We start from the raw sequence: 15429 nt of genomic DNA, 5'->3' as shown, positions 1-15429 counted from the left end.
GAGCGTAAAATACTTCGAGCATAAAGAAGGGAAATGTCCTGGGAAAATCAGAACACAGTACAGCCCTACTCACAGCAGCAAGTAAAGGAATGGAGAGCAAAGTTTTGGTTGCTATAAACAATCCTCTTTATTGTATCCTGACAATTTGCCACAAATTGTGGGAACTAAATGACTAATTGTGAATTTTGTTCCAATAAAGTCTCCTCAACGAAAATGTAAATAAAACTACAACGCGTGAAGTTCGCATTTATTTATTTTGAATAGATGTAAACGGGAACTGTTGGAAGAATCAGACATACCAGCCTGCGCGTGCCTGGGTGGTACAGGAGGAGTTATGAGCCTTCCACTTTCAGACATATTTTTGGCTTCTTTTCCACTGTCCAAGCTCCAACTGCTCGGGGTTGTGTTCACTGCTGTAATATAGGAGCAGAACTGACACAATCAACCTTGAATTTCAGTTTTGATTTTCAAAGTCAGACCTGAATGTGTTATTTTGTATGGCATAGATGACAGCATCCTTTCATATTTCACAGTGCAGAAACGTTCAAACACAAACTAGATGGCAGAGAGACCAAAGATGTAATGACTATGCAAATTAAGAAGAGATGCTGAATGGTTGACATGAACGCTTCAGATGTAGATCACCCTTTATTATAATAATATTTTAGTTAAATCACATGGAAAAGCATGCTGGCACTATATAAGTAAATGTTAATAAATACATACATACTTGGAATAATACACTACCGTTCAAAAGTTTGGGGTCACTTAGAAATGTCCTTATTTTTGAAAGAAAAGCACTGTTTTTTTCAATGAAGATAACATTAAATTAATCAGAAATACACTCTCTCTTCATGTGAAACTCAACAGTCTATTCTTGTTCTTGGAAATGAAGGCTATTCCATGCGAGAAATTGCCAAGAAACTGAACATTTCCTACAACGTTGTGTACTACTCCCTTCAGAGAATAGCACAAACAGGCTCTAATCAGAGTAGAAAGAGAAGTGGGAGGCCTCGATGCACAACTGTGCAAGAAGACAAGTACATTAGAGTCTCTAGTTTGAGAAATAGACGCCTCACAAGTCCTCAACTGGCAGCTTTATTAAATGGTACTCGCAAAACGCCAGTGTCAATGTCTACAGTGAAGAGGAGACTCCGGGATACTGGCCTTCTAGGCAGAGTGGCAAAGAAAAAGCCATATCTGAGGCTGGCCAATAAAAGGAAAAGATTAATATGGGCAAAAGAACACAGACATTGGACAGAGGAAGATTGGAAGAAAGTGTTATGGACAGACGAATCGAAGTTTGAGGTGTTTGGATCACACAGAACTTCATTTGTGAGACACAGAATAAGTGAAAAGATGCTGGAAGAGTGCCTGATGCCATCTGTCAAGCATGGGGGAGGTAATGTGATGGTCTGGGTCTGCTTTGGTGCTGGTAAAGTGGGAGATTTGTACAAGGTAAAAAGGATTTTGAATAAGGAAGGCTATCACTCCATTTGGAACGCCATGCCATACCCTGTGGACAGCGCTTGATTGGAGCCAATTTCCTCCCCCAACAGGACAATGACCCAAAGCACACCTCCAAATTATGCAATAACTATTTAGGGAATAAGCAGGCAGCTGGTATTCTGTCTGTAATGGAGTGGCCAGCACAGTAACCAGATCTCAACCCCATTGAGCTGTTGTGGGAGCAGGGCCGCCATCAGGGGGGGACTGCAGGTACTCTAGTACCGGGCCCGGAGAGAGAGGGGGCCCGTCTGACAGCAGCGAGGAATGCACCGGGTGGCAGGTAGGGAAAGAGGGCATCAGCGGCAGCGTCGCTGTAGCATTTCATCTATGGACTGGAGCCAGCCACGAGCTGTGATTGGCTTGTGGAACAGCAGCCAATCAGGAGCAGCAACTCCTGATAAGCCAATCAGGAGCGGCCGGTCCTGATTGGACGCTGTTCCGCGAGCTGTGATTGGCTCGCGGACGGCTCCATAATTCAAATGCTGCAGCGCTGCTGATGCTCGCGGCTGGCTGCAGTCCATAGTTGAATGCCACAGCAATTATGCTCTTTCGTTCTCTCTGCCTGCCGCCTGGTGCATTCCTCTGCCCCCTCTCTCTCAGGACAGAAGAATGAAGAAAGCAGGTATGCTGACCCTGCCCTGTGCCCCCCCTCTCTTGTCCAGCTAGTCTTCCCTGCACTGTTCCCCCAGTACAGCTAGCCTTTCCTGCACCTCGCCCAGTCCAGCCAGCCTGCTAAGTCCAGTCAGCCTGCCTTCCCTGTGCTCCTCCCCCAGTTCAGCCAGCCTTCCCTATGCTCCCCACAATCCATCCAGCCTGCCTTGCCCCTCCCCCAGTCCAGCCAGTGTACCCTGTACCTCCCTCCTAGTCTAGCCAGCCAGCCTGTCTTACCTGCCCGAGTCCAGCTAGCCTTCCCTGCACCCCCCATGTCCAGCCAGCCTTCCTGTCTCCTCTGCCACCCCAGTCCACCCTTACCAGCCCAGTGCCCCCCCTTGTCCAGTCTTCCCTGCCCTGTCCCACCCCCCTGCCCCCTCCACCATGCCTAGCCATCCCTGGTTTACGCACCATTTTAGGCAACACCCCTGATATATAGCTCCACCCACAGCTCCGCTCAACTCTTACCTAAATGCCTATTTTGTTATCACCGGGCCCCAGAATTTCTGATTGCAGCCCTGTGTGGGAGCATCTTGACCGTATGGTACGCAAGAAGTGCCCATCAAGCCAATGCAACTTGTGGGAAGTGCTTCAGGAAGCGTGTGGTGAAATTTCTTCAGATTACCTCAACAAATTAACAGCTAGAGGTCTGCAATGCTGTAATTGCTGCAAAAGGAGCATTCTTTGACGAAAGCAAAGTTTGAAGGACAAAATTATTATTTCAAATAAAAATCATTATTTCTAACCTTGCCAATGTCTTGACTATATGTTCTATTCATTTTGCAACTCATTTGATAAATAACAGTCAGTTTTCATGTAAAACACGAAATTGCCTGGGTGACCCCAAACTTTAGAACGGTAGTGTATATGTTAATTTTAGATGGCAGTAGTAAAAATGTATGCAATCTTAAAAAGGAAAACAAAGTATTAAAGCTGTAGTTTATATTTAAATTATATTGGTATAAAGGTTCAGCCACATGTATGGATACCACTTATTCTTATTATAAGTTGGAGAGAACACTAATTTACAGATACTAACAGAAGAGAGCCAAACAGTGGCCAGGACAAGAGCCTTGTATACTTTGTTCAACAGAACTTTATTTAAAATAACTTGTGTTCCTTAATCTCCCCAATATATTTGACACCATTAATAGCTTTTATTCTTTGCATTACAAATGATGAGACAAATAATGAAGTCCATGAATACTAATAAAAATATAGTGTGTGATAAACCTATGATTGTTCTTCCTGCCCCACTGACAGATCTGAGAACAGGGCAGACACCAAAGGAGAAATCACTGTCCCTTATCCATGTTACACCCTACACTACTTGAATGCTATATGCACTGCTATAAGATGGAAACTGAGGTGCATATCAGGTAATCACTAATTCTTTCCAACCTTATTATGTGGGAGAGATAGAGGAAAATAAGAAAACTGAGAGACAGAGTAAAAGGACAGTTTCACATAGAGGTCATGCGTTACATATAGAAGGTTTATTTCTAGTCCTATAGTCACCGTACAGGCAAACTACAGTAGGCACATACCTAATGCAGCATGACTAATGTGCAGAGAAATTACATTATCATTTTATTTACTTGTTCCCTATTACATTTTCTGTTCCTCCAAATTGTTATTTTTCCACCATTCATGTTTCCTAGGTAGAGATAATGTTGGAAGGGGGAGCTGGATAAAGGAGATAAAATGACTACTTTACGCAAACATCTCCAAAGATGTAACAGGTTAGGCTGACATGTCTCAGTGTAATGTTTTAGTATTCACATAATGGGGGTGATTCAAATGTTTTGCCGGCTGCATTTTTTTCTTTAAGACACCCGACAGAGCAATTCAATTGTTGCTATGCCAGGGCGCGATAGCCGCCGGCGCCGTCATTTCTGCACGCGCTCAGGAGGGTGCAAGCAGAAATGTGTGAGAAACCCACTGGTTAGGGCGCGCTAACTGCAGTTAGCACGCCCTAACCAGAATTTTAGACAGATTTAGCTATTTTACACTGCTAAACCTGGTCTCAGGGGATGAAGAGGGCGATAATTAATGAGCGCCCATAACAATTGAATAGCAAAACTGGGCGCTCATTAATTATCACGACTTAAAAACATTTGAATCGCCCCCAATATGTCAATATTGGTCTTCCAGTGGATGCTGGTAAGCAGGATAAAATGACACACTGGTTATGAAAGGTAAAGATGATGATTATTATTATTATTATTATATAACAGGCTATTTAAATACACCTCTTAGTGCTTTGACTACCTGCAAATGTTGAACATACATACAATATCACCTTCCCTAGTAAATATAATATATTTATTCATCCCCTTAAATCATAACTGAGGGACAGAGCTATACAACCAAGTAATTAATACATTTTAGTATTAAGTAAAAACCCAGATGCATCAAAGTGTCCAATTAAACCGGATTTACCTTTAGGAATATCACTTCCTGTGCCAAATAAACTGACTGCTCTTTATCTTATGTCAGTTCTTTATTCAGAACTTGAATTACAAGCTTTAATGATTAGCTATTAAGATAATTTTGTACTAAAATAATGGCCTCCATCCATCTTACTCAAAAGACTCAAAGCAGCATTTTGTAACTATGTGCAGGCAAGGGAACAAGTTCACAATATTAAAGGGGAAATGTACCCTTTCAGTTAAGCAAGGTGTAAGGGAATTTGTGGATCACCAAATCTCTGATATGTGGAAAGAGATTATATTTTACCCTTACAAGGAGAAAAAAATGTACGGTGGTTATTATTAACCAGTGACACACAGTCTTAGCGACCAATAGTACAATGCAGCAACTACCTGTAAATAGCATCCCTACATTCTCTTAATACAAACTACAAAGAAAAAAAATATATATATATATATACTGTGTATATATATATACACATTTATTACTAATTACTGTTACTGATCATTTGGCCAGTATAATACCTTTTATAGTAATAAAATGTAAAAGGGAAGAGTTATGTATACACAAGGATAGCTAAGAGCCCTTTTTTGGTGTGCACGCCATCATTTTTATCATCCATTTGCACCTATGTTTTATTAACACTGAAATGCAGAACTGACTGGAAAGGACCCATCTGTACTTTCTAGAGAAAGCTGACATACCTTTGTCTGGAGCAGAAAGATTCGGGTCACTCCGTGGCAAAATGTTTTCACCAATGTGATTAAAAAAAACTCTCTAGGGATATTGAAACAATGGACATAAATACATTAGTACATCTATACGTATATAGTTATACCAGTCACATAAGAAAAATCAGTACAGATCTTGGTTTTTGTTCAGTTGAGCAATGTTCAGGATTATCTTTATAAAAATTACATGGTTTTATTCCTGTTTTAGCCTTGTAACCACTGGCACTTTTTTGTTTACAAAGATATATAATATATGCCAATGTTCACAAGCTGTTAGACTGGGTTCAGGTTGTGATGTTTTAATTCTGTAGTAGAATGTTCTAAAGCCTCCACAGTATTATTATACAGCATATAACCGTCACCCAACATTCATACCTAAAGATATTAACAACAGTTCTATCCATCAGTGCTGTTAACATACCAGACACTTCATTCAGTTTCTACAGTGAAGACATACATATTTAAGTGAGGTGGAGCTGAAGACCTAGTTAGATCATTTCTCATACAGTATGGTATTAACTTCCATTCTCCATATTTAGTACTGCAGGACATTGTACTAAGCTCTCAAAACTATCACTCACCTTATGGGCTATTTCACACACAATGGATTTGTCTGTCAGGCAAGAAATCGGATGTTTTATTTTCTGTTGTTTAATTTCAGTAGAAGTTACAAATACATTAGGGCTTTCATGCTGCACCAATACGGCACAAACACAGCAAGGTCGCCGTGTTACAGCCGTGATAACCACTGACTAGGACGGCTGCCGTCCACGGTCTTCAGTTTTAAAGATTGAAAAGAAATTGAAAATACACGGCACAAAACCATTGCTTGTGAAAGTGACTGATCCACAAAAAAAACCATTGTGTGTAATATCTCTATTACTGTACTCTGTAAAAATCTAATATATTGTTCTTATTCAGTAACTATCAGCTTATTCAGCATTGCAACAGATTTTGCCACAGTCATAATATAAAGAGAAGCCTGAATAACAAGTGCTCAAACACTGTACCATCACCTGCTGAAAAAACTTACAGTCAGGTGCATAAATATTGGGACATTGACAGAATTTTCATATTTTGGCCTCTATTCACCACCACAATGGCTTTGAAATGAAACAAACAAGATGTGCTTTAACTGCAGACTTTCAGACTTAATTTGAGGGTAATTACATCCAAATCAGGTGAACGATGTAGGAATTACAACGGTTTCTATATGTGCCTCCCACTTTTTAAGGGGCCAAAAGTAATGGGACTATCAACTCAAAAGCTATTTCATGGACAGGTGTGGGCTATTCCCTCGTTATTTCATTATCAATTAAGCAGGTAAAAGGTCTGGAGTTGATTCTAGGTGTGACATTTGCATTTGGAATCAGTTACTGTCGACTCTCAATATGAGATCCAAAGAGCTGTCACTATCAAAATAAACCCATCAGAGAGATAGCAAAAACATTAGGTGTGGCCAAATCAACTGTTTGGAACATTCTTAAAAAGAAAGAACGAACCGGAGAGCTCAGCAACACCAAAAGACCTGGAAGACCACGGAAAACAACTGTGGTGGATGACAGAAGAATTACTTCCCTGGTGAAGAAAACCCCCTTAACAACAGATGGCCAAATCAAGAACACTCTCCAGGAGGTAGGTGTATATGTGTCAAAGTCAACAATCAAGAGAAGACTTCACAAGAGTGAATATAGAGGGTTCACCACAAGATGTAAACCACTGGTGAGCCTCAAAAACAGGAAGACCAGATTAGAGTTTGCCAAACAACATCTAAAAAAAGCCATTACACTTCTGGAACAACATCCTATGGACAGATGAGACAGATCAACTTGTACCAGAGTGATGGGAAGAGAAGAGTATGGAGAAGGATAGGAACTGCTCATGATCCAAAACATACCACCTCATCAGTGAACAATGGTGGTGGTAGTGTCATGGCGTGGGCTTGTATGGCTGCCAATGGAACTGGTTCCCTTGTATTTATTGATCATGTGACTGCTGACAAAAGCAGCAGAATGAATTCTGAAGAGTTTCGGGCAATGCTTCAGAGCTCATTGGACGGCGCTTCACAGTGCAGATGGACAAAGACCCGAAGCATACTGCAAAAGCAACCAAAGAGTTTTTTAAGGCTAAAAAGTGGAATGTTATGCAATGGCCAAGTGAATCCCCTGATCTGAATCCGATTGAGCATGCATTTCACTTGATGAAGACAAAACTGAAGGGAAAATGCCCCAAGAACAAGCAGGAACTGAAGACATTTGCAGTAGAGGCCTGGCAGAGCATCACCAGGGATGAAACCCAGCATCTGGTGATGTCTATGCGTTCCAGACTTCAGGCTGTAATTGCCTGCAAAGGATTTGCAACAAAGTATTAAAAAGTGAAAGTTAGATTTAGGATTGTTTAGTTTGTCCCATTACTTTTGGCCCCTTAAAAAGTGGGAGGCACATATAGAAACCGTTGTAATTCCTACACCGTTCACCTGATTTGGATGTAATTACCCTCAAATTAAATCGGAAAGTCTGCAGTTAAAGCACATCTTGTTTGTTTCATTTCAAAGTCATTGTGGTGGTGAATAGAAGCCAAAATATGAAATTTCTGTCAATGTGCCAATATATATGCACCTGACGGTATATTTACAGCTGAGTTACATTATGCAACAAACCAATTTTCAAATACAACAACATTTAATGTATGGATTGTTTACCTTTTAACACTATCAACAGAGTGACGACTGATTTACGCAGCAAATTGAAATAAATATGAAAATAGATGTTCGTTCCTTGAAACAAATGTGCTTAAATATTTTTAAATAAATTCAGTTTAAAAACAAAACAATGTTAATTAAAAATAATATTACAAATACACATATGTTCAAGCACTGAGCAATAACTATCATTTTATATTCAGGAAACATTATAACATGATGAAAAGGGGGAAAATCTCTACTTTCTCTACTTTCATAGTTCCAGGTTACCAAGCAACTTCCTAGCAAACAATGACAGTAAGACAGCACTGAGAAAACCTAGCTAGCTGATTTTCTTACAAAGGAATAGCTACTTAGTAAGAACAGCACATAGCTGTATTGCAGCAGTAATGACCTTTCACTATAAGCAAATAGCAGTAGCCTATTAACTATTTAGTATGCCATACAGTAGGTATATTATATATAAGGTTTTCAAAGCATTTTGTTCAAATTCAATGCTCATTAAACACAATTCATTAAGTGCTGTTATAGTTTGTGTTGCTTACTAATGTTGATTAATCAAATACATATATTATAACACACTCTGCTATATGACAATCTGATTTCTGTTAGGCTTTATTGTAATAGACACGCATACTGTCAGCTGTGTGAAAAGCTGGCTACCTGCGGTGGTTCTGCTGGGACTGGAAATATGGCACTGCATGGCCTCTCTCTTGGGGACAGGCAGGAATTCTCTCTGGAATGCTTGTGTTTATCAGATAACAGTGGAGAAGCTAAAACAGAAGAGACAGGAATCAGTTTCACTGCAAAGATAACATAAATGTACCTATGTGTCAGCTATTTTTTAGGTGATGTGTTCCTAAAGTCATGTTAACTGGTACAGTTTATGCTTTTGTAAAAGTTGTTAAATAATTGTAAAGAAAAGCTGCCTCTTCCAAAACAAATAAACTGCACATGTGTTCAGTAACTCACAGCCACCAATGGTATAAGCTGCTTACCAGTGCCGGTGAGCTGCAGTCCACGGGCAGGGTCGTATTCTAAAATAGGTGCAGGGTGTGCGGGGCACATGGGCCCCTAGGTCCAGGGGCCCAACACCGCACACCCTGCACCCATAGGGGTCTATTTATCAAGAAGTGAGAAAGCGTGGAGAAGTGGACCAGTGGAGAAGTTGCCCATAGCAACCAATCAGCTCCTACCTATTTTATAGACTGTACTTGATAAATGCTACTTCAAAGCTGATTGGTTGCTATGGGCAACTTCTCCACACTTTTCAGTGCTTGATAAATAGACCCCTGAGTCTTATACTTGCATCTCCGTAGTGCTGCTCTTGCAGTGCCGAGCTGGAGCTGCAGAGCAGCAAAAATCCCTGGGAAAATGGCGGCTGACATTTTCACAGTGACCTGCGCATGCGCAATACTACGGTCCCCTCTTTTAAAACACCCCTGTCCGCGGAGTAAACATTGCAGCAGAGCGCCAGGGCTGGAGTGGCACCCTTTCCGCTGCTTGCCATCTGAGAACCTTTACCGGCACTGGCTGCGCCTATCAAACTGTATAAGTGGCAGACTGAGGGCGCCAGTGCAGAAGTGTCATGGACGAGCCTAGCAGGCATAGGCGAAACTAAGGGGTGTTCCGGGAGTGGACTGGACCACCCATTAGCCAGATCGCCGATCCACCTGTTTTTAAATGGCCACTCGGTCAGGAACGGATTTACTTGCCCAGCAACTGTATTGAAATACTTTAAAAAATCTTTGATTAAAAGGTACATTTTAACATATCATTATAAAAAAGGGACATCCAGCTAAAAATATTTTATAAAATAATTTTCTAAAAATGTTGAGAGAAATGTAGGTTTGTTAAAAAAAAAAAAAAAAAAAAAGGCTGTCTCTTATAACACCAAACTATTACATTTGAAGGAATGACAGCATATTAGCAGTTGGAATTTTGGTGCGGACACGCACCGTCATCAGGACCAAGTTACATATAAAAAAAAAGTTGTAACCGTTTGTCTTTTTTTCATATTTAACCTGGTCCTGGTCCAAAACATTGACTACTAATATGCTGTAATTCGTTGCTTATTGTAATACAAAATTTGCTACAAGACCAGGAATACCGTCTTTTTCTATGAATATGTTTCCTGTTTCTCAATGTGGATGGTTCGGGCACCCTAGCATTTGAATTAATTGAGTGCTGGACTTTTGATGGAGATTAAATATAAATATATATATATATATATATATATATATATATATATAGTCCACAACAGGTACAGCGGCACTCAGGAGACTTCACAACAAACGTATATTTATTTTGAAATAAATATACGTTTGTTGTGAAGTCTCCTGAGTGCCGCTGTACCTGTTGTGGACTATACAGAGGGGAGTGATCTCCGCCTCACTGAGGGCACCTGGAGCGAGGCATTTACCCAGTTTGGGACTTATGGAGTGCCGGGTCTTTCTTATGTATATATATATATATATATAGTGGCTACATGCAAAAGTAGCTACTATTTACCCTGCATGCAAAATAATGTATTTGCACCCCTTGCATTACTACATGGTTTGTCCACCAAGTGCACAGTTACTTGCCCTTTCTTGCTTTATTCGCAACGCCTAAACAAGCCCATGGACTTTTCAGTTACCAGATCTGAACTTAATCGATCATTTATGGGATATTTTGGAATGACGAATTAATAAGTGACTTTATGTTGAAGAATGGTGGAGCATGTTTTGCAGTATATGCACATACTAGGGACACATGGTGCCATAAGTGGCTTAATAGTGACATCTCCATTTTTTGCCACTATGTGTATAACACAAAAATTATGGGCGGTATACAAATAGATGTGACTCTAATTACAGCCGATGGGTCTATCCAATTAGCCCCGATACCGGCACTTTACAGGGGTTTTGTTTCGCCTGTTATCCCTATTACGTAAGCTTTCTTTTGACGATCACTGCCGCAAAAGTACATAAGTCTGCAGCATTTTGCGTATCCCGTGTGTGTTTTCGGACGAGAAATGGTATTTTTCTGTGCGAAAAAAAAGGGGCTATAATTGGTTAGCCTGATAATGACCATCGGGCTTTTATCGAAATAAAAGCATTTTTTTTGTGCTGCAAATTACCGCGGGTAATAGGATACCCCCCTATATATTTATATTTTTATCATAATGGTAAAACACGGTGACAGATGTGCTTCACTACTGTTTCACAAACACAATCAAACAGTACCCCTGGCACTTGATGGGGCAGAACTTGTCACATTTGGGGAGGCGGAATGTGTTGAACTCAGACTTGAGGTAGAAGGACTCGGCTGAAACAGAGATAATAAAATTAATGCATGATTAAAATATAGGAACAGACTTATAGATAAGTGTTAGTTTGTCATCATCTAAGCCTCATGTTCCCACAATAATGTTATGGACTCTCCCCAAATGTTCCTTAGCAAATCAATGTGTCCCCTTTACTCTCCCACTGTAGAAGAAAAGGATGGTGCCATCAAAATTATATGTATTAATGTAAATATATTACACAACCCCAATAACCTGCTTAGCATACCTACTTGAATGTGTGAAGTTTTTATTGATCCTCCCGCGCACACACATCTCAGCAGACATTTTAAACTGGTGATGACAATTCCAGCTCTAACTGGTAATGTAGATCTAAGTAGCAGTGGCTATAAGCTGCTTCCAGTTACCTGATACAGGGTTGCTTTATCTCAGCACCAGTCCCTGCTCTGGTCACTAGGACACATTTTTGTGGTTACTATGGCAAAGTATTTGTACAAAGCAGGTATATAAAAATATGCTGCCATAACTCCTCATCTACAATACTATTTTTAAATTATCTGGGTACATATATAGGTAAAAATAGAGAAAATCTAAATCCATACCAGGCAGGGGTGAAACTAGCGGCGGTGCAGCCATTGCATTGGGGCCCCCTGCAATGAAGTGGCCTGCAACTGGCAGCATTATAATGAGTCAGACAAACTCATTATGTGCCACCACCACTGTGCTGCAAGAAAGGATTGCCCCAGGTACTGTACGTCTATATAGATATAAAAAACTTGTGCGGCCGGCACTCCTTATTTTAATAATCTGCTTGGCCCGGTGCCCTTCCTTTAACAGTAGTCGCTGAAATACAAATATATAAAGGAGCGATGCGGCATCTACTGCACTATGCTGTGTGTAGTATATGGTGGTCACTAATGCTATTTATAGTATATGGTGGTCACTAATGCTGTCTGCAGTATATCGCTGTAAAGATAGCTGTCTGTGTCACCTCCCCTCATTTTTCAGAGTCAGCAGCTCTACCTCTCTGATGCGGTTCTGCTCTTGCTGCCGGGGATCTCACGTCACAATCTAGTGACCGACCCTGGCACAAAAACTGAGGGAGCTCTCCACACGCTGCAGTGCTGGTGTGGGCCTAGGTAAGTAAAGACTCTTCGGAATCTCCGCCCACCCCATTTAAACTTCTGCTGTGCCAATCGACCCACGTGCTGTGCATTTTTCCCTCAATTGTGCTACTTTTTCCACAATATAGTGTAATAGGTACTTAAGATTGTTTTTATTTTTTGTCGGAAAGGAATTAGTATAAAGTTGCAGCTAAAGCATAACAATACATGGCACAGATCACTCGTGATGTACCTGTCTTTTGCATTTTTACACAGACTGCATACTTTTTTCTTCATTTTGCTTCTTTTTTTCCTCAATTTTATGTCTTAGTTCGCTTTTAGTATACTAAGTTGCAAAGTTCACTAAAAGTGCACTAAAAGGGGATATTTGGCGCAATTTGAGGATAGGTGTATCTGGACACATCTCTATAGATTTTTTCATTATAGAGCAGATAAAGAAAAGAGACTAAGGGTTAACTGTAGTAGCCTCCGAGTTTACGACGCTGCAGGGATTTATGTGAGTCTTTGCGGTTTTTTAGAGTGGCAATCATCTTAATGGCTAAACCAAGCATGGATCTTAGACAAAGTACAAGACAGAGAATAGATAGAGAAAATGTGCATGCTGTAGTAATACGCCATCATGTGTCATTGTCTAAAAGTCCATGTGCAGAAACTGTTCCTCAAGGATATGTATTAATAATCCCTCTCACAAACTACTTTTGAAGTCCGCTGTTGAACTGCTTATATAGTCATGTTAATATAGCAAGATAAAATCTTCAATATTGCAATTGTTTACTACTTTGTAAACAAAGTTACTTCCAAATTTCTTTTTCAGTTGCTGTGGACAATAAGAGATGTCTGAGATTTTGGAAAATAGTTCATAATGGAGAACATAAATTCTAAAATTGTGCCAACAACATTCCTGGCATAGTCTGGGAACAAGAGATGAGAGGCTGGTAGTATGTGAATAGAGTGCCCTGCGTGACACCAATATGTACAGTACTTTCATAAAAATAATGATTACTTACCTGCATGTGAAATACTTCATCAGAACTTTCTGACTGTCCTGTCAAATTACTAACTTCAGCCGATGCTTGAGAGGAAAGGGAGGATGAAGAGTATCTATTTACAGCTGGGTAACTCAAAGGGCTGTTAGACAAAGGAAAACAAAATGAAAAAACAAAACAAAACAATATGGACTACTGTCAAAAATGCTTTATATCAGTTATAATGCTCTTCTAACAATCACAGAACTAGTTTCCTTAAAAGGGACATACAATTCTCTTTTAAGTAAGATCAACTGCCCTAATGCTACTGATAGAAGCACAGGACCTTCTGTGATCACATTTATGTTACTAATTACTACGTATCATATTAACACATCTGTTAAGTCTCATTTAGAACTTCACCTAACCAAGTAGTAGTGCCATAGTTATGATAGCTTGCCACATTGCACCTGCAGAAGGTGTATTATGGCAATATAGTTTACTAATAATTAAACATGGCAATTTTGTAGGTATCTGAGACTCATAATTATTATAAAAGAAACCCACACATTATATTACACATGCTCTCATGATACCTACATATAGCACTAGTCACAGACAGAAAATAAAGCATCTATTTCTTTCTATCACAAATTGGCATTTAAAGGTGCAGAAAAGTTTGCTACACAATTAAGTTTATAGTTCCTTGGGAACTGAAGAAAGTTTATAATGTAAAATAAAATGTACATATTCTAGTTAGATGAACATATAAAAAATGTAGTGCCACTGTTCTGCAATAAGATGAATCCCAACAGCCTATGCCAAACACTATAGACATTGTTTAAGTTTTGGATACTGTTCAGGCAAAGGACAATAGACACCGTGGCCCTGTAAATACTACTTGACATTAATTAATACTAATAAATCACTATGATCAACTATCTCACAACGCAGCTACTGTAGTATATACACACACACAGAATTGTCACAGGATTGATTGGAACATTATATGAGCATCACCTTCGTCTAGGTATCACGCGTGCAGCATCTGGACCCATGATCGCAGGTGCTGAGTTTCTAGGTATACGAGGACTTCCATTTGGGAAATTAACAGGGCTAGGTGGTACACACGTGGAGACATCCTGGTAATACAAAGAAAAAATATCAGCACATCAAATGTGCACACATTAGAGATAAGCATGAGCCTACAGAATATCTTACATTCTAGAACAAAGATATTGTTGCAAGGGACATAAAATTAGTAATTTAATCAGTTACAAAGACACCAGCATCCTACCTATATTGTGTGTGTGGTAGGACCATGTGGGACACCAGAGGTGTAAAATTCTAACTTTCCAATCAAAGTGAGAGGTAATTAAACCTATTAACCAAAAGATGTCACTGTTGCTTAATATTTTAATTCTTACAATTTTGAGTTTCACATTACCTGGATTTCACCAAAACTCAATAATATTATTATGATTTCCATACCTGTATTCCCAGACTCGATTTGAGCACAAAGAACTGATCCACCATCTTTTTGTGTAATGGTCTCATATCTTGAGGCACAAATTTTTCATGCACAGCTAAACCAAACTCCAAAATCTGGGCCTTAAATAAACAAAACAAAAAACACAAAGCCAAATTAACCATAAACGGAAGCACAAACACATTTGAGTGACCTAGCCTAACGCCTCATTTAGGATATGTATTTACCTGTCCAGTGCTATATTTTTGTGTAAATCTAAGTTTTTAATCACCTTTGTGCATTGCTCTTGTTGCATGTCTGTGACTGCATTTTTAGTGAGTCTGAATAAGGGGCCAAACTTTCATATATAATTAACCACTATAAATAATGGTTCAAAATGAAATCATTGTGTTATTTTTACATACTTAAGTATTTGTCTCTCTGAACCGCAGTCATTTAAAACTGCAAGCAAGAAAATTAAAGTTGTGCAGGAGCTGAGCCTACACAAAAACAGATAAAAAAAATAAACTCGTCTGGCTAAAATGAAAAATGCGAAAATCA

At 39.6% G+C, this 15429-nt stretch overlaps 1 protein-coding gene across 1 annotated transcript in view; it reads right to left on the bottom strand.

The window, feature by feature from the left end:
* The window catches only part of DOCK4 (dedicator of cytokinesis 4), a 422657-nt gene that overhangs the window by 12160 nt on the left and 395068 nt on the right, over positions 1 to 15429 (bottom strand). Inside the window, exons 45-51 of the mRNA XM_088457720.1 lie at positions 14892 to 15011; positions 14421 to 14542; positions 13443 to 13563; positions 11253 to 11334; positions 8689 to 8798; positions 5298 to 5370; positions 300 to 413 (exon numbers count right to left, since the gene is read on the bottom strand). Of these exons, the coding sequence (XP_088313846.1) occupies positions 300 to 413; positions 5298 to 5370; positions 8689 to 8798; positions 11253 to 11334; positions 13443 to 13563; positions 14421 to 14542; positions 14892 to 15011 (742 nt within the window). The remainder of the gene's footprint in view (positions 1 to 299; positions 414 to 5297; positions 5371 to 8688; positions 8799 to 11252; positions 11335 to 13442; positions 13564 to 14420; positions 14543 to 14891; positions 15012 to 15429) is intronic.

The sequence above is a fragment of the Taudactylus pleione genome, unplaced genomic scaffold (assembly GCF_031769625.1).
Source record: "Taudactylus pleione unplaced genomic scaffold, aTauple2 ptg000041l, whole genome shotgun sequence".
NCBI classification, from domain to species: domain Eukaryota; kingdom Metazoa; phylum Chordata; class Amphibia; order Anura; family Myobatrachidae; genus Taudactylus; species Taudactylus pleione.
The sequence above is the reverse complement of the archived record's forward strand: the minus strand, read 5'-3'. Positions and strand labels throughout refer to the sequence as shown.